Source organism: Falco naumanni, chromosome Z (assembly GCF_017639655.2).
Source record: "Falco naumanni isolate bFalNau1 chromosome Z, bFalNau1.pat, whole genome shotgun sequence".
In the NCBI taxonomy this organism is placed as follows: Eukaryota; Metazoa; Chordata; class Aves; order Falconiformes; family Falconidae; genus Falco; species Falco naumanni.
Genome location: NC_054080.1, coordinates 83,128,298 through 83,148,583, shown reverse-complemented (window position 1 = coordinate 83,148,583; position 20,286 = coordinate 83,128,298). Strand labels below are relative to the sequence as shown.

At 51.6% G+C, this 20,286-nt stretch overlaps 1 protein-coding gene across 4 annotated transcripts in view; it reads right to left on the bottom strand.

Annotated features, from left to right (window-relative positions):
• The window catches only part of CTIF (cap binding complex dependent translation initiation factor), a 141,293-nt gene that overhangs the window by 4,875 nt on the left and 116,132 nt on the right, over window positions 1–20,286 (bottom strand). For all 4 annotated transcript variants that reach the window (XM_040580438.1, XM_040580439.1, XM_040580440.1 and 1 more), the window contains one exon: window positions 12,045–12,200. In XM_040580438.1, coding sequence (XP_040436372.1) covers window positions 12,045–12,200 — 156 coding nt within the window. The remainder of the gene's footprint in view (window positions 1–12,044; window positions 12,201–20,286) is intronic.

Below are 20,286 nucleotides of genomic sequence, written 5' to 3'. Positions count from 1 at the left end.
GCCACCTGCAACAGTGCAACAGTCTGAAGCCAGGAGGATCGGAAAGTTGTCACTGTTTCTCTGCATATTCATGATCATAACTATGTTTCGAGCACATAGGGCTCTGGATCTTCCCCAGGATGTAGGCACCAGCTATCTGCTTCTGACCCCTGCATGCTGGGACAGGAGGAGATCCAGGAGCCCAGGTGGCTCTCCCTCACCTGGCATGGGCACTGAACTGCTGCTGAAGGCAGACAGCAAGGGCTGCGCTGCAAGGACTGTGCTGCCTGGGGTCCCGCCATCAGTGTCCTCAGCCACTGATGACATCTCACATGTATTTCTCAAAGGGTGCTTCATCCCCACCCAAGGCTGCCCCATGTGAGCACGAGGCACCCCAAAGCAGTGGGGTGGTTGCTTCAGCAGGAGCACAGCGTTTCCCAAAGCTCCTTGACCCCCACGTCAGCCCTGACGGCACTGCAAGAAAAAATGGTGCAAACACCTCAAGATGTCCAGGGAAATCACAACCCTCCTGAAGCACCGGCACTTGCGTGACCATAAACCTGAACCCATCCAATTGCACTCATTGTTTGCCATCTAATCCGTATTTACTTAAAATATTTTAACGTAAACATGCTATACCCATTAGATTAGCACTCCCACATTGGAATTCTTGTTTATTTAACTATTTATAACCGCTCCTCCCTGCTGCGTGCATCTGCCCAAATCCCACCACGGGCACCATCCCACCTCTCTCCACCAGGTTCCCACACAGTTCAAACCAGCCGATGAATGCGGACGAGGGAGCTGAAAAAGGAGCGTGAGGCAGACAACGAACGGGGCAGGTGAGCTGAGACTCACACGCTTCTCGGTTTAACCTGTAATTATCCCCCGGAGGCTGGGGCTGTCTGCGAGAAAAACTTCCCTTTGCTCTCCAGCCGGTTTCCCCCGTATCGGGCGAAGCCGAGCAATGAAAGCAGCAGTTCCTGCTGGAAAGCAGACAAAGAGTCTGCTTGATTTCCTAAGAGAGGAGGCTGCATGCCAGAATTTGCCCAGCCAGTCATATAATACCCAGCCTCAGTTGCGAAAGGCTTCTCACTTTTGTTTCTGATGCTGGACTAGCAGTTTTGCAGACTGGGGGAAGATGTCAGGCTTCTCCTCTTCCAAATTTCTGTGTCCTGCTGAGAGATGGGAGCACTGGGCAGGGTCCTCTGCGACGCAGCATGCCCAGGTGGGCTCTGGGCACTAAATATTTTCATAAGCAACCCAAAATAAATTGTCGGGTCTGCTCCTGGAAGTGCTGCATGTGGTGGAGCTGCAGCGCCTTGCAGGGTGGCTCCTGAGTGCAACTAGTTTCCGTGGCATGCTACTGGGACCAGTCTCCCCTGGCCTCCGTGGCCTCCAAACCTGCTCTTTACAGAGGTAAGCAACGTAAGCCCCATTGGGTGGGCATGCAACAGCTGTTGAGGGGGGCAAAGAATCCCCAAAACTTCAGCTGTGGTTCATCACGGAACCTGGTCCTCCTCAACAGCAATGGATGCATGCTCATGCAGTGCAGACCACCAGGAGCAAACCAGAGAGCTAAGCTGATGAGATTCACATACCCACGAATATTTGGGTTTATTATCTGCTTTCTGAGATCACCTGGGCTGCTGAGAAGCTAAAGTGCTCACTTGGTATTCTCAGGGGTGCCCACGCCACAAGCAGGACCGGAGAACCTGCCCCACCATCCTTTATCACCAAACCATGCACGTTTAATTGTGTTCTTCAGCAATTCTCCCTGGGAGATGGAGTGGGAACAGCCCAACGCATACATTACCCTTTCCAGCTGCAACGATATTTCTCCTGCAAGGCACAGTACTAATTATGGTGTATGATATCGCTTGCAAAATGGCATATAAGCAACGCTTGCCACAAACTAGCTCTTAGCATGCAGTGTCTTCTGATGCTTTGGTGATGACTCCAGCGTGAAAGCGCAGAAAGCTTGAAAATATCCACCCAGAGCCACGGAGAGGTTGGGATGTCTTAGAGCCCCAGCGAAAGCTGGACTGACCGCAGCCCACGCGCCGCTTGCCCTGGCTCCCCGATGGGCATTGCAGGTTCATCCATCCAGGTGGCAACATGCATGGACATCCAGACAGCCTTGGGCGTGAAGCTCCAGCCTTGCAACCGCTCTGCGGTCCCTGCCCACAGGTATGCTTTTCATCTAACGCGTAGGTCATGAGGAGGTGCCTGCTGGTATTCCCTCTGGGGAGTGTGGACCACGACCGCAGAGGAGCCAATGTGTTGCAAATGCATCATCCAGGTGTAGCAGCCAGCTCGCTGGTATAAAATGAGGCAACGGGTGAAGACGGAGACACATTTTAATTAGGAAGAAGGAAATAAACCAGCTACTTGTGCCACTCGGAGCTGAAGCAGAATGAACACACTGTACTGGAAAGTGTGACGGAGAGATGGTTTGGTTTTACCCAGAGGAGCCCATGGGAAGGGCTGTGGTAGACTTTGTCCTCAGCAAGATGGATCTGTTCCAGTGGTTGGGATTGTCATGGAGACCCCTTATAAGGGGGCTTAGGAGAAAGATGGGGACAGAGTTTTTAGCAGGGCCTGTCGCGACAGGACAAGGGGGATGGTTTGAGACTCAAAGAGGGGAGAGTCAGACTAGATGGAGGGAAGAAATGTTTTACGCTGAGGGTGGTGAGACACTGGCACAGGCGGCCCAGAGAGGTGCCCGATGGCCCATCCCTGGGAACATCCAAGGCCAGGCTGGACGGGCTCTGAGCAACCTGATCCAGCTGAAGGTGTCCCTGCCCATGGCAGGGGGCTGCGCTGCAGGGACTTTGAAGGTCCCTTCCCACCCAAACCGTTCGGTGATTCCATGGTTCTATGATCATCCCCTACAACCAGGAGCCCCGTTAAGGTGCAGGGTGTGCTGTCCTGCTGACACGGCTCTGCAGGCACTCTTGGTGATCTAAGTGACCACAGCTGGGGAACTCCTGCTCCAAAAACCTCCTGGCCGCCCCATGGTCTGCTAGATGTGTCCTCCTGGGAGGATCAGCCAGTTCTGCTGCACTTCACAGGCTCTCTGCAGAAAGACATCAATAGCAATTTTCTGCTTTTCCACTGGCCCCTTATCGACCCACTGTCGCAAGGCTTTCAGGAAGATGCTTGAGATAAGATGCATGGGACAGCTCAGCTGCTCTGCATGGGGAAGAGTCACGCACTCCTCTGAGCTACAAGCAATTGCTACAGCTCCAGTCTCCTTATTGTCACAAGGCATGGGGCGGTGAAAACAGCCAAGAGTGGGGAAAATGCAAAGTACAAATGAGGGTGTGGGCTATGAGTAATTACAAAACACTCCACCAGCAAGGCCAGTTTCAGGATTTCTACAATCTGCTCCCATGAGAGCTCCTCGACCCAGGACATCAGAAGGTCAGCTGAGCCGATCCTGCACCCACCAACAGCTGCACCAGTGCCACCCTCTCTAAAGGGCTACCAAGTCCGTCTCTGGGCATAGCCTGGAGCTAGGGAAGTCAGGTAAGACCTTTTCCTAGAGAAGAAACAAGTGAGCACTTGGAAACAGAAGGCCTTTAGAAGTCCACGGGCATAAGTGGCATCTTCTCTGCTCACCCATTTGATGCTGAGGTTGGCCAAACACAAAGTTTTGGAGAACTTTTCCCTTATGGAAAAACATTATTTGTTGGGCTCTGAAAACTCAGCTGCAGCCACTAGCAGTAGTAATTCTCTCCACACGACCTGCTCACACCTCTCTGGGGATGTGGTCAAGTCTTCAAGCCCACTGAAGATGCACAAGGTGCCACCAGCCCATGCATCTCGTGGAAGGGTCCCTCTTCCCAGTTCCCTGACCAGGTTGGCTTGGTCTCAGCCCAGGTGGGAACGTGCAAACAGCAGCTTGCGCTGCTCCTTTAGGAAGAGGCCACCACCATGGGTCACTGTTGGTCCCACAAGCAGCTGCCCAGAGGAGGTGGCACAGGGTGGAAGGAGCTCTGGGCTGGAGCTGCTTGCACTGGCATGGCTGCGTTGAGAGCTGTCTCCATAGGAGGCACTTTCCCTAATGTATTTTGGACAACCTGGAGGAGTTTCTTTGGGGGCACTTCTCCATTTGCACTGATGTGCTCTCTCAGCTGAGGATGAGACTTCTGTTCTCCTATTACCCACTCCCTGGGAGGATGGTAAGAAGAGATTAATTTGTTTATTGCACCAAGTAACCAAAATGTTGGTTATCCTCCTTGTCAGGCTCCTGAGGAACTCAGAGACACTTAAGAGCAAACTGAATTAAGGCCAGAGGAACAAAACCCTGTACCCAGTCATGGGAAACTCCTCCTACTCCTTTCCACTGTAGACAAGGCAAACCATGAAACATGACTCTCTCTCCCTGGATCTGGAACGGCAGAAGGGATTCCTGCGAAGATGGAAACCATTAAGAGGTAATTACTGGAGACAATGACAAAGAAAATCTGGTCACTCATCAACCCAGACACTGCGATCCAACAGTAGCCTGGTGGCTACACATCTCCTGGCTGGAGGTGGACCTTCAGGACCCAAAGGTGGGTGAGAGAGACAGCCAGAGCCACCCAGTCTGCCTGCACAGGGAGACCGAGCCACCCAGACGGCCAGCTTCATCCTGCCCGGCCAAAGACATAATAACCCTGGGAGAAGAGGATGTGATCTCATCCCAAGGGTCCCGGGGAAACACAAAACATGGAAAGAAACAGCGGCGAGACCATTGCGCTTGATTGCGACGGGCTCCACCCTGGCTCGCTGGACGCTCTCGGCTTTCCTGGATCTGGGGAGGGAGAGAGCACATGGTGGCAGACCGAACAGTTGTGTTTACATCCCATTGAAAGGGTTTTTGGGAACTAACAATGCCTGGTCTGGAGGGTGAAGAAGAGTAACAAAGCCACATGAGAAGGAGGGACCATCCTTCGAGATGGCATCTAGCTTCATTCCGTTATCTGCCCTAATAGCTTCCTCTGCCTTCTCCACGGGTCCCAGAGAAACAAGGGTGGTATTTCCCCTCCCCTATTTAAAATATGCCATTACGGTTTAAATGCTTTAAGTCCTGTAGCTTTCCAAGAATATACATTCCTGCACATAAAATACTCAACGGAGCAGGTGGGCTCAAAGGCATCGCGCAGCCCTCCCTGTTTGGGTCCATCCTGATCTGCCTCCAAATAAAAGAGATTAAAGAGAATTTTGTTCCCACCCATACAAGGTGCATTTGCAGGAGGGTTTTCCAGCGCAGCTATGGTGGGTCCGTGTGCATGAATGCTTTTTGCACAGCTATTTATTTACCTATTGCGTGGCAGGCGCAGATGCATGAGGACATCCATCCCTGCGGGGAGCACGGTCCTACAGACACGTGCCCGTCCCTCCTCTTTGCAGACCCCTGCTCCCACACATTACCTCCTGCCATGGCTCTGAAGGTCCACATTACCCCACACATCAGTGTACCCCGCTTGCTCCAAATCCCAGACCTTTCTCTCAGCTCTTCAGGTCTTCAATCCTCCTCTTCTGGATTCCCAGTTATTTGCTCTCCCCATTTCTCCTTCCTTCCCATGTCCCTGATCCCCTAGTCTCCTCTTTCCCCCTCCTTCCCTGGCATCCCTTCCCTCCCACGCCTGCATCCCTTGTCCCTCCTCCATCCTTCCCTGCAACAAACCACACCCCAGTTTGTCCCAGTCCCACCAGACTGGAGACCAAACCACCGATTTCTGCAGAACCAGATGGAGGGGGACCAGAAGGGGACTTCTCTGAGGACAGAAGTCCCCTTCTTCACAAAGTATATATTTTCTCCAGTCAGATCTGGCCTCATGGAGCTACCCAGGTGGAAGGGTGGCACGGGGTCAGGATCCGGCCCCCTTCCTGCCTTTGCTCATTCGACAAAGGAAGAATTCTGTCTCATTCTCTGCCTAGGATAATAATCTTAAAAATCCTTGCATCTCATTATACTGTCAAAGACCCTATTTTGACTCAAAAGGCTTTTTAGAAAGTGAGAGTGATTTAAAAAAAAAAAAAAACACAACACCAACAAACCCAACATGTTAAAAGATACAATTTTCTTTTCCAAACAGCACCACCCTCCTCGCTCATCTGACTGAAGCCAGGAAGGTTTTGGTCTCTCTTCCTCTGAAGGAGACAGTGAAAAGGCGGTGCCCTCTTGAAGTTCAGACGTTAATTACTGCGTTAGAATATTTTGCTAAATTACACAGCATGGCCCCAGGAGATAACAGGCACTAAGAGAAGGGAGGGGAGTGGATACCCATCTACATGCTGCACCGCAGACTCAGACATGGGGGGAAGGCAATTAGATGGGGAGTATTTAACCTCCCTGCACCACCCCCGAGGCTTTCAGTTAGCAGCATGTACCAAGGCAGGGAAGCGATGGAGGCGTGCCAAGATTTTAAACGATGCTGAAAAGGGACCGTCTCTGCCAACCAGACTGGAAGTAGGAGACAACTCCTGCAGAGGAGCAACTGTCCTGCCTGCTGCCAGCCTGATGGGTCTGCTCCCCGCTGCTTTGGTGGGGCACATTCTCCAGGGGTCTGCTCCTGGGCGCTGCTCTCAGTCCCCAGGGTTGGTAATCCGACCATAAAAGCATCTGTCTTGGGTCAGGGCAATGCCCACATCTCCCTTATGGGTGGCGATGCTCAAGGCCATACCCCCAGCGTAGCCCCCACCCTCAGCAACAGCTGGAGGGATCTCCATCAATTGGTCTTGCAGCCACAGCCTCCTGCACAAAGGAGTTCTGCAATTTAATTAGTCTCTCTCTGATGAGCTGGTTCCTGGGGTTTGCTCCAAACCTGCCCCAACAGCCCCGACCCATGCACCCGCAGGCGCTGAGCGCGGGACAGTGCCGCAGCAAGGCTGCTCCTTGGAATTCACTCCTGGAATCCAATCCCCTTATATCCAAGCTAGGACATCATGGGTGGACAACGAGACAGGTAAAAAAACTGGTTGGATGGTTGGGCTTCAGAGGGTTGTAGCTATTGGGATACAGCCCAAATCTGCCTGGAGGAGCGACGAGGAGTCCCGAGGCATCTGTCCCAGGACCTGCCCTGTTTAGCATCCTTATCTATGACCTGGAGGAGGTCTTCTGAAGTTTGTAGATGACACCAAGCTGGGGGGGGGGACCACTCAGTGTGCTCGAGGATGAGCGGTCCAGAGGCACCTCAGCAGGCTGGAGGAAGGAGTCAAGAGGCACATTCAACATTCCAAAAGAAACAAGCTCTGTGCAGGAGAAGAGCACAGGGGCATGGGCAAGTGGTGGGATAGGGTTATTATGGGGGGCGAGAGGGGGCAGAGCCCACCCTGTGCTACTTGCCCTTGTGGGACCCCAATCAGCGAGGTGCCTTCAGGGCACCACAGTGACATCTCCACCTGGCATCTTCTCAAGCTTTAGGTCCCACAAGCCAGTTTTTCCACTCCTTGCTCTGCTGCCGTAGGCAACTGCTCAGGTTACCTGGCTGTAAAGCCAGGTCTGACTGCTCAATGGCATCATAAAAATAAACAATAAACAAATGCACCCAAACCAGCACTCGACACCAACCACCTTGGCTGGAACGGCTCCTCCTGGCAGAGAGCTGGCGGGAAGGTGGCAGCTCCCAGGCCCAGAAGTACCTCCTGAGCTGGCATCCCAACAACATCCACTGAGGATGAGATCAAGACACAAGAGGAGCCAAAACTCCTGACACCACTCATCTGTACCAACTTCTGCCAGAGCATGATTGTGGCTCCCAGCTGGCTGCCATCCTTCCCTCCCTGCAGACCTCAGCCATCACCAAGAGCCAGGCCAGGTCCCTCAGGACCTAGTCCCAGTGCTTCTCCTCCACAGCAGCACCAGGGGATGAAGCAGGGAGGGCAGCAAGCTGGGCTGGCCCATGCCAACCCTGCTGACACGCACGCAGCCATGGGCAGCGCAGAGCTGCATGAAGAACAGCCAGCTCCAACCATGCTTAGGAAAGAGCTAGAAAAGGCAAAAGGGGTGATAATCAGTGAACAGTAGATGGCAATCAATATTATTTATTATCTCTACATCTTCAGTAGACAAGCGGCACCTATTGCACCAGGCACAGGGCTCTGGAGTGCTCCTGCTCTGCTGATGGTTCAACCGACATTTGCTGGTCCCTGGTTTTAAACCATTTTCTACGTTTTGTTGGCTCTGTCGAAGGCCACAGAAAAGCAGAAATATGGCCAGGCTGCAAGGATCAAAGTCCCTTGATTATTCTCCTGGTTTTAACTGGGGGACGTACACTGTGAAGCGTTGTTGAAATGGGGCTGAATGTGGTCCTCAGTGTTTGGGCATAGGGCAGGGGCTTCAGGGCAGCATGTTCACTCCTCAGCATCCTAGAGATGTACAGGGACAAATTTGGTTTTGTGAGGCCAGAGTTGGGAGCACACGGGGTGTAGGGCTGGGAGAAGACAGCAAGACATCTCTTTTACTTAGACCATCAAGAGCAGGAGCCAGGTCAACTTCCTAAATGGCTAGAAGTGTTTTCATCATGCTAGATAAAAGACTCATGGAGGAACACGGTCCTGGAAGATGCCACCACTGGTCCAACATGAGGACAGCCAGGGCTGGAAGCAGGCAAGGGCCAAGCCCATGGTGCTCTGGCTGCGGCACAACCATCCCTGGGGAAAGCATTTCCCCAGAAACAATGCCCTCTTCCAGGTTCTCCTCAATTCCCCAAAGCTCCAAGGGAAGAATAGGAGGAAAGCTCGCTCTTTTACTTCTATTTAACTTCTCTGCTTTGTTATTCTTTTCCCAGGCTCCCTAAATTTGATGGCTGCAATAATCCTCTGGTTCTCATCTGCAAAGGGCTCTCCTCTGGTTGCCATAAAAATTCCTCCTTTCTCCCAGCTGTCCTCAGTGCTGATCTCTGGGCTGCGCTTGGGTATCCATTTCCCTTTTCCAAGCTAAACTATGCAGTATTCCAAGCAGAAAAACATCTTTTGATCCAAACCACTATCCAAACTTACCGTGCTTCATCAAACCATTTTAACGAGCTGGACTCACATTTACTTCTCTTGGCAAACCACCTCTTTGCCTAAAATCCCAGCCTTGACCCCACTAGACCTTGTTGTGAAGATACTGTCCGCACACCCAAATCTCCCCCCAAACCCCCAGAAAGGTTCTGGAAATTAAACATTTTGATTCTTTGGGGATTCAGCTCCTGGGAGATGCAGTCACCGTGTTGGATGTGGTGGTAGACCCTTCCTTCGCCCCCTGCCCTGTTTTCCAGCAGGCAGCTCAGGTGATGGGCACGGAGGAGGATGTGGCAGAGCCCCCAGGGACAGGGGCTTGGCATGGACCACGCTTGTGCCAAGGGGCACAGCCACTCCTTTGGCTCCTGAAAGGCTGCCCGGGCGAGGCGGCAGCTCTGACCCAAATTTCCTTTGCCATGATTAAACATCCATTCCCGTGGCTGACATCAAAACACAGCGGTCTGCCTGCTTCCCTGAGGATGGTGATGAACGCTAGTTCGATTAACCAGCAAACCCCAGCATTTATCACTCCAGCCTTGCCTGAAATGAACTCCTCTTTGGATTTTTTTTTTTAAAGCCCACAAAACCAACCCATCCACACTGCTCAATAAATAACACTGGCATTGCCACCCGATGTCCCTAGCTCCCCTTCACCGGGCCACCCAGCACTGATGTCCTTGCTGTCATCCTTGTTTCCTCCTACCCAGCCCAGCTCCACAGCTAACGATGGTGTTAATAAGCTTTTATTTGGGGGAGGGGGGGAAGGAAAGGAGCTAAGTGAGGAAGCTTTGCAAGGGGAAGGGAAGAGACATTCCTGCCTCAGTCATCAGGCAACTTTCCCCTTCCTCTTGCTTACTCCCTCCCTGACCTTTGGCTGAGTCTGCCAAGGCTATAAAGGAAAAGGGAAAAGGAAAAAAAAAAAAAAAAAAAAAAAAAAGAGACAGGGAAACTCAAAAGCAAGAGGAGCTGAAAGGATGAAAGGACAGGCGGAGGGAGAGATGTTATCTTGCCTCTGGTAATGACTTACCGTCAAAGGATGGGTGGGCTGAGGCAGAGGGAGTGAAGGATGATTGTGGGCAGCATGAATGGGCTTTGCTGGGGGATGCCCGAGGGGGAAGGGGTTAGGGGCTGAGACGGTACGTGGGGATGTATTTGCTGATCAGCAGGAAGGGGAAAAACCCATGATGAGCACCACTACACCTTGTGAACCTGTCCTGATGCAAACGGAGGTCCCAAACCTTAGTCTGCCCTGGGACACCAGCCCATGTGCTTCATGAAGCTCGCCAAGGGATGAGCCCTCCGCACGATTACAGAGTTTCCACCCCCTCATAGAGCACCCGGCAGGGTCAGCCTGTGCAAATGTCCCTGTCCCCTCCTGGTGCAGCTGGACCTCCTTGGCTGTGTCCACAGCCTGGCTTTGGCTCTGGCAGCTGCCTCAGAGCCTGGCAGCTATCACTGCTGATAATCGGTGGTGGGGTTCTCCTGGGCTGGCCCTGCGCCTCAGGGTTAGCTGACGGCGTAAAAAACAGTGGCGGGACAAAACCCCATCCCAGAGCCACAGAAGAGGAATGGAGTGAGTCAGGGTCACAACCCCGCAGAGTGAGCAGTCACGGATCAACTGTTTTGGGGCAGGAGAGCTGGAAGGCTCAGGCTCACCCATGTCAGCTAAGCTAAGAGTCTTCTTCTCTGACAGACGACACCATGGGAACAGAGCTGTCCTGCTAGGGAACAGAGAGATGCACTTTTAAGAAGCGAATTTATGCATGACGTCTTGATATCATTAGTAAAGGCTTTTTTTGGAGCTGCCCTGTAGCAAAATATATCCTTGATAATGTGAAATTCATGTCCTTCTGTACACCTCTATATTGTCACCATGTCCCCACATGGTGACAAGAGGGACTGTGTTAGCATGGCAAGGGCAGACCGGAGTGGGCAGGGAAAAATCCTGGCAGAATCAGGGCTGGGTTGTGTCACGACTGTGATGGGAAGCCAAGGGGAACGGGGACTTTGCTAGACGCCAAGATCTTCCCCATAAGGTGACACATACCGCTGTGGGCAGAGATTTTGGGGAAGTTTGGCTATTCTTAGCATCCCTCTCCCACCTCCTTCCCTGGATATGTGTGCCTCGTCACGATGCCCAGACTCCTTCTCACTGCTACGCTCACCGTCTGTGAACCCTACCCACAATATTACTGTGAAGACAAAATGTTTATGATGTGTTTGCGTTCAGAGAAAACTTCCCATGCATGTAAAAAAGTCATCGCTGGCACTTTCTTTATCTTCCCCTTGCCCAGGGTCTAGGGGAGAACTTATTTTACAGCAAGTTATTTATGGCCCGACAGAAGCACTACTGACAATTTGAGATTCACAGCTCCAACCTCGGGCAGCGAGGTGGATTTTTCTGAGAAAGTCTTCGACAGACAGCAGCAGGAGACAAAACCATCTTTAAAACAGGACAGGGGAAGGCCTTCTCCTGCTCTGCTGAACATGAACACCTGAGTTGCCTTTTCTGTTTGTCCTCACTGAGGTTTCTGCCCCCACCCTGAACCACGGGGCGGTCAGGCTCTGAAATGAGCTTGTCAGGAGCTCAGATTCTGGTGCCCCAACCCCTGCGGCAGGGCTGGGTTTCTGCTGCACTGGGTGGGGGGTAAGGACATACGGGACCTCACCTCTCTCCCTCTTCCCTTCCCTCAGCCTGCCCCATCTATTCAGGCGGCTTCACCTGTTTTTAAGAAGCTTTTTAAGCACCTTGGGTAGGGATTTTCACAACGTTGGGATTTGCAAACTCAGACGCTGGGTTTGCAATCCTGACTGCTGGGCTTTGTGAACCCTCGGACAAAGGGGTTTTGCATGGAGCACGTGTTTTTAATTAGCAGAAACACAATACGCAGGAAAAGCCAAACGTCCCGGCAGACACAGGTACTTTTGGGGTGAGAAGTGTTGATGCTGGCAAAGCAAACCTCTAGGAATCGTAAAGCAAACATCTACCAATCCTGGGCACCTCAGCCCTGCAACGCAGCAGCTTGGGTCCCAGGTGGAGAAGGACAAACCCTGAAGGCATTTACCTCCCTGAGGCAGGTATAAATGGGGCAGACAAGGACGCGGAAGGGCTCCCCGGTGCTGCTTCTCATGGTGCCGAAGACTTCGCAGAGAAAGGTGATGAACCCCAGCCAGCGCTCCACGTCCCGCTGCTGCAACTCCTCCCGCATGGTGAAATCCTTCTGCAAGAGGGACAGAGACAACAGGCTGCATCAGCAAAACCGCATCGCCATGGGAGAGGCAACGGCTGTCTAGAGAGAGAATTAGGAGGAAATTGAAACTCAGGGTGGGGGGAGGAAGACAGACAGACTGACTCTTTAGTAACAGTGGGGAGATTACTCAATGCACGCGGAGTGGCTGGAATTTCAACACAGCAAAGCCACCAGAAAGCAGGTATTGTAGAAATACCACCAGCCCTTGCAATAACTGCCATGGCTTGCGCTACAGACGGCGTCCCTGTCCTCTGTCCTCCCCCTCGGACAGACATGGTGACTCTTTCCCATATCCACAACCAAGATCAAATAAAAGCAGCAACAAAGAGGTTAAATGAAATGCAGGGGAAATGCAATGAAAGCTGGTGGCCGTGCCAGGCTTGATGGTCCAGGTGGACCTGCCCAGCCTGTTCATTCCAGTATCTTCAGCAGACCCAGTGTCTGGCCAGGGGCATCTTAATGGCCTGGCTGCTCCCTGGGGTCTCACAAAATTACAGCACAGACTGGCTCCTTGCCTGACCAGAAGATCAGGGCAGCCTGAGCTTGGCATTAAAAGGTCACCCTGCTCCTGAGCTGATGGTTGCTATGACCAAGGATTATCCAAATGACGTGATTTATGGAGCAACATCAGGAGGAAGCATGCAGGGAGAGAGCTGACTCTCCATCAGTCCTCCAGCTGGGGAGAAAACAAGGGATTTGCCCAAAAGCAGGGCATGAACAAAGGATGTATGTGTTGGGAATGTGTGGCAAAGAGCAAGGGGCAAGACAGAAAAGCAAATAAAAGCTCTTCTAGAGGCTTATCTAGAAATGTGCCATTTCTAGAGGATGGCACAAGGGAGTGCATCACACTCAGAGCCCAGAGGGTTTCCCTGGGCTCTCAGCAATGCTGCAGAGCTTCTTGCACGATGTCCCACACAACTTTGCTTGTCTGTGTCCATAGTGACCTTTCCTTGGTACTAAAAATTAGTAGACACTAAATAGGGGGAAATTAAAGAACAGGACAAGTTCGTTCTCAACAACGAGTGTTCCCAGTGTGGGTTGCACAACATTTGAAATCCAGCAACTAAATAGATTATCTTCTATCTTTTTCATCTCAGTTTATTCCTACTGCCTGAGACAAAGGGCTTTTTGCTCCTGCGAATGCTCCGACCCACAGCTGCACTCCGCAAAGCCAGGGAGATATAAAAGCCACCACACCAAAGTTCCCTCTCATGCCCTGGACAACACATGAAACAAAGGTAAGTAAAGCAGCTGCTAAAGAAAACCAGGCAAAAGCATGATGATTATTTTCATGACACAACTGTATGCATAGAAGATCCAAGAGAGGAGCTATTTTTAAGTTTCATTACAAAAGGAAAAAAAAAATTTGCATATGCAGGAAAGAGACTTGTAAAAGAACCGAGGCACTTCTTAACCAAACAGTGATGACTAATCCCTCTCTCCACCCATCTCTATAAGGCAATTGCCCAACTGTGTCTGCGACTCCAAAGTCAACCTGTAGCTAAATCCTGTTGGGTCTTTTCAGACTCTCTGGGGGAGTTTGTAGAGTCTGTCCTTTCGTTATCCAGCTGGTCCCAGGGCAGCGATAGAGGAGAGAGTTATTTGCCAGCTCAGGTTATCACCCCAGGGTTACCAAATTACTTGAATTTTAATTTAAAAAAGTCCAAGAGAAATGACCTCCTGATTTTTGAGAAATTACAAACCACAAGCAAGAGCATCCCGTGCCCCTTGTCTGCACTGATGGGGACCTCCAGCCTTACCACCCATAAAGTCACCCACCAGTCACCTCCACCCCGGAACAAAAAGCACCCTTAGAACCCTGGAGCTTTTCACTGATGCCCTGAGACCTCTCGATCCCCTGGCACTGAGCAGTCTCCTGCATCTCATGCAGCATCCCTGCTGTCTCCAGCCCCCAAGCCATCCTGTCCCGCCCAGGCTGGACGCCCCCCGACAGCCCCCTTGTCCTGCCTGGGAATGTCCACACTGATGTACCCAGGGAGCTGGGCCATGTTTCGAGGTCCCTGGGGCATGCTGGGAAATTCCTAGCCACTCGGGATAACCACATGGGCTCTGCAGTCCCAGATTACTGGGAAAGAATAGAAGCCACTGCAGGAAAGTCTCCTCCTTCCTGTTCCTGCTTCAAATACACCACCCCGCTCTGCAGCCTTGCGAGAGAGAAAAATGACTCTTCAACATTTCCTCTTTACAAGAATATTTTCTGTAAAAAAACCCGATCAAACCAACCAACCAAACAAAAAAAATCCATAAAATGACCACCCAACTAAGCCAACTCTCAGGCCTGGGATGGGAGCTGGGCAGGAAGGGATACCACTGCCTAGCACCCTCTTTTTTTCATCCCACGGCACCTGACGGGTGCTGCCACCCAGCAGAGACATCAGTGACCACCGTGCCCCCAGCTTTGCAGCTGAAGAAGACCCTTGCAAAAGAAAAGGGACTGGGGTCCTCTCCCAACCTCCCCAAGTAATGAAAAAGCTAGTGCAGACTTTGATGGACCCCCATGAAGGACAGGAGCAGGGGATGTTAATGTGGGATGAATGCAAACGTCACCATGAACGTTTTCACCCAGAATGTGATAGAGCAGTGGGAATAATTTTGCTTCATTAGCAGCCTGAGTTTGGGCCAAATTTTGCAAAAGGAGATCATCTGCATGTACTTTGCAAAAGGGGAGGGTGATACAGATTCCTTTGACAAAAGTAGGGAAAGCACCTTGCCAGAGGCAGGAATGACACCTTCTGGACCATGCCTGACTACAGACAAGAGATGGGCTTGCCAGGAGCTGAACCTCTGTGGTAGCTGGACTTGCAGCACCAGGGCTCTCCTGAAGCACCCCGAGATACCCATCCGCTTCGGTCCTGCAGGGTGGTGCCACACCAGTGTCGCAGCACGCATGGGGAAGGTGGCCTGGGGAGCTTTGTTCTTAAATTGGGCTTTCAGACACCCGGTCTGACCAGTACCATGGCACGCGCAGACAGGCAAGCCAACACCAGTGCTGCCCATGTAGAGGTGTCCTGCTCCGCTGGAGGTGTCCATGTTTGAGGAGACTACTGCTGTCATCTAAGCAATTTGGTCAACGGAGCTATGGGTGCGATTCACCTGGTTGCACGTCAGCCGTGCTCCCAGAAGGACCCACATGGCCCACCACACTGGGCATGGAGAACACGGAGAGCAACCCAACTGCTTCTCCGAAGAGCATGCAACCAAAATGGATGAGCCACACCAAGAGCGTGGGAGAGGTGAAGAGCTGGTTGGCAGTGAAGAGTGGCTCAGCAGAGCACAAACCCCACGTCCTGCGCGCCCAGGGCACATCTGATGGAGCCATGCCCTGACCCACAGACCTCCACACCACCGACCAGAAGCTTTGAGAAGGCTGAAGAGTGCTGAAACCAGACGGCCAGGTCACTGCCCTGCCCAGTGAACTTTCTTTGCTCTGGAAATGCCTCACGGAGTTATATAAAAATAACCTGTGGATTGGCTTGCCCCGTGCTTAGGTGGTGATGTCAGGGCAGTAAGCAAATTATCTTTCATCAGTTTGGCTGTATTTTTAAACATGAATTGTATTACTAATTTGAGGGTGCCCTGGCCTGTAGATAATCTGGGCGCATTTAATGGATGACCTTCCTTCAGCGCCTATAGATTAAAATAAGATGTATTTACACCAGGTAGCAGGCTTGACCTCCCTTCCCTGCCTGGTTTGGGAGAAAAGTTCATTGGGAAATCACGTAGCAAGCAGGGGGATGCCGAGGGGACATATAAAGAGGTCTCGTACAGGACAAGTTTGGGGCATAAACCTGAAGGCTAACCATGTTCGGCATGTTGGGCCTCACCACGCATGATGGGCAGGTCTGGGGTGGCCCATCTTCATGCAAGATAGAGATGGGCTATGGCTCAGCCCACACTCTGACATCCCCCGTTGGACCTTTTCCAGGCTTGGCTGAAGCTCCTGCCAGCAAGGGAAACAGAAAATGCTTTGATCTTGGGGCTCTCCACTCTTGCACCCAAGTGAAAGACTGCTCCTCATCTCGATGCAGATGCAGCTCATGCAATGCTACCCTTTTCTTGGCCCAAACATGAGACCTCTCCAAAACAAGCACCAAGCTAGAAGATCCAAGAGGACGGGCCGCTCCATGGAAGAGGAGGAAAATCCATCCTCTACCATCTTTGGTGAGCAGCAGAGTCAAGCGAGATGAGAAGCAGCATTTTGCCGTTGGATCTGAGCCCTTGCTCCAGCCCAGACAGCTGCAGCCGAAAATTCATCCCTTGGGAGTTAGCCACACTTTTTTTAAGACGAGTCCCAAATAACTTTTCCCCAGATCTGGGCCCACCGACTCACGGCTGACTCTGTCAGCGGCAAGTTAGAGGGCAAAAGTTTAGCGTGGGATAAAAATGAAGGTTAATTTAAGCATCGCCACCTTCTGATGGAAAAAAAAAGACACATTTGGGCTTGTTGCTCTGTAAACACAGGGCTCTTCCTCCGGCAGCTCGGCTGTTTACTCAGTCATTGTCAAGGAGGCAGGAAATACTGAGTCAGAAATACTGCACAAAAAGAAATATATAACGCTTAGATATCAGTGCTAGGCGCTATATAAAAAGCTGAGAGAAGCCGTGCTAAATACTTACTCTTACTGGCAATGCGCTACAAAAGGTTGGAGCCTTAAATGGCTCTTTGGAAAGGGCTTGAGAGAAATAAAATGGGTTGGGGGAGGGAGCTGGCAGGCAGGGCCTTTAACCAGCCCTTGTTGCTCTCCTGGAGGAGCACGCCAACGCCTGCTCCCACCCCAGACCCTCCTCGAAAGGTCTACAACAAACGACATTTTGCACGCTTAACATTGCTGCGTTATTCCCTGTTTATAATTTAAATAATACTTCTATGTAAGTCCCGGCTTGGAGGAGGTTCTGGAGTGCAGCTTTGCTTTCTGAGGGGTATAACCCAGTGAACTGAGTAGTTTACAGCACTGGCGTTCAGAAGAGGCTCAGAGGGTGCTGGAGGAACCTGTGACAGCACCAGGGAGAGATCGAACACCTCCAACCATGGATGCTTGGGGTCTCACCGAGCACCTCTGAAGCAGAGCTACCACCCACAGCTTCATCAGGAACATCCCACTCCACACGGACACCTCTACACAAGCTCCCTTGCTGTACTAAAACCACCAGACATGGTGGGACATGAGGTGGGACCATCTGCTCTTCTTCCAACTACCCTCAGCAACACTCCCAGCCTCTCCGCCCCACTCTGCTGACACTCTCCAAGGACCACACCACAGTGAGACCACACCACCCCTTCCCTGCCTGTGCTACTGCCAGCACAGGGACAGTAAGACAAAGCAGAGTAAGACAACAACAGAAAAACTGCTTTGAACCAACAGCTTCCATGTGGGACTGGGAAACAGTAACACAGGAGGCTGAGATTTCTTCCCAGTCCTGTGTGGGCTCCCATCACCTCTGCACCCTGATTTCCCAGCTGGCAAGCGGGAACGATTTACTCATCTCCCTCTGCAAAGCGCTTTGGGGTGTGTGACAGAGACATGCAAATCATGGCAATTATTATTACTCCAACAATGGAGCTATTGACATTTAAAGCAGATAAAGCTTCTAAATTACGGATGACACCCTGTGCCCAGCCTTGCAAAGGTCCCAACTTCACCCAGCCATGAGGCATTTCACTCCCACAGACTTTCATCACATTGTTTCCTCCAAGCTGGGTCTGCACCAGATGAACATGCACCAGCTTCTTCTCAGGGTGTTTTGGCCACTTTGGAAAGGCAGCAAATCTGACCGGTGGCCTTCAGCATGGACCTGGTTTCATGATGGTCACAGCTCTGTGAACATTTCTAATCACAGGGGTCTCCAAAATGCATGGCATGGTGAAGGTCTAGGTTACCAGAACTGTGACCACCATACTGTGGGCACCTACCACCCATCAGCTGACCACTAGATGATATACAACTTGTATGAAATGCCACCGGCCAATTCTACAAGAACAACCTCCCATCCATCAAACTGACACAAACGGTGCTTATTCCTCTCAAAAGGATTTGGGCAGGAAGGGGAAAGTAAGGTCAGAAAACTCCTTGTTCATCTGAAGGAGAGGCTGAGCAAACTCCCAGGATTAGGAACATCCGTGATTTTTAAATTCCTCAGGTTTGGGTAACTGAGGCAGCTGATAAGCAGAGCCAACAGGAGCTGTGGTACTTCCCGTGTCCCCAAACAGCCTGCAGTGACCTGAAGCTCCTGCCCCTGGTCTCACCACGGCCTCTCCACCTGGCTCCAAATCTGGGAGCAACGGCAATTACCCACCCCATGTGGGCATCTCATCGCTTGAGCTAGTGACGTCTCTGAGGTCTTCAGGGGCTGCAGAGGTGCAAGCAGTTAATTATTGATTTAGTTGAGGTTTAAAGCACCCAGGTGGGAACATAATGATGGCTGTGCAAACAGAAAAGCATTGCTGTTAACTAGCAGCTGCTAGAGATCTTTGAGCACTGTCTCAGTGGAAGCTGTGATGACCAAGAGGATGAAGCAGCAAGGGCTGTGTACCATGAACAACAAGTATCATTTTGTCCAGGTGTAAAAATCTTCTTTAATGACCCTCTGAGTGCAGAGAAAGCAAAGCGAGGAGAAGAGGCAGCCCAAAGGAAATCCTCTGGTGTCCTGTTATCTCCTTCTTTTCAGAATTGAGATGTGGCGATGTCCTGGGAAGATACTGTGTCCCACGGGTCAGCACAGCTCACCACCGAAATGGAGCAAATCTCATTTCCAGAACCAGAACACATTTGTATCTCCACCGAATTACTAAGGCTTATACCACATTATCACAGACCCATTCCTCCAAATCATTTTCAAGTGGGATAATGCCCAGAGCAGAAGTACTCTGGAAGAGAGAGTGGGATGCTCTGGGAGCTCTGGCTGCTTCACCAGAGGATGTTTGCCAGTATGTCCTCCAGCGGTACCCAGGTGACAGCGCTGTCTTCCTTGTTACTTAATTTTTATTGCCGCCCTTCCCATCTAGCACCTTTCTGGATTCCCAAACACGTGCCAGAATGTCAGCTCAGCTGGATAACAGCAGTTTATCACCACTTTAAAGCCCTGTTATCCCACGGACCCGGACACAATCACACAGCAAAATGTCATCGCCTGCCGCAGCCAGCCCTTACAGCGAGCAGAGGGGCACGGACAGCCAGCAGGACACACAGACACAGGGAAATAAGGATACCTTTGAAAGCCAGAAGCCAACCTCTCAGTCCCGTAAAGAGGGACTGGCAGGGAGACAAGGGACCACAAAGATATACAAATTAATTTCCTTTCTGGGTTGTTGTCAGAGCAGCTGGTGTGCCTGTTCGACCCAGCCCTCCAGGGCTGTAATGCCCAGAGGCAGCTCCTGCTCGGCAGGCTTGGTCCCCTGGAGTGTTGCAGAAGAACCTCCATTAAGTCCTGTTGCTGCGGGAACCACGAGGCAGCAACGTGCCCTTTGCTCTTGCAAGTGTATGTGGGAAAACCTTGGGTTACCTTTGGATGTTGGCAGACACCGTGAGATCTCTCCCAGGCAGCAGATAGGGGCAAAGCACCCATGTCCCCAAAACCATCCTATCCCCCAGGCCAGTAAATCCCTCCCTGCTACACAGAGGTGGTAGGAAGAGAGGCAATCAAGCACAGTGGGTCCCTGCCCATCCCAGCATCTGCAGCAGGGCATGGAAAAAAATGTAAAAATGTATTAATATAAATCTCCCAGCCCACAGGCCACGTTCCCCAAAGCATGAACTCTGTGTAAAACCATGCTGGTTTGAAGAAAACCCCCAGGCAAGTGTATAGAGGATGTTTTATATGGGTGGGGATGGTTTGATGAGCCGTTTTCAAGCCCTTCCCCGCATCAGGGCAAGGTCTGAGCCCCAACACCATCCCCAGCATCTGCTCAGAGGCCAATTCTATGCCTGAAAACGTGCCCACTCCATGCCCAATGCCAGCTTGGGGTGGTGACTAGGACGCCAAGAGAGGCTGATGGATGGATCCTGCCTTCAATTGCCACAGCCAGGGGTGTCCTGCC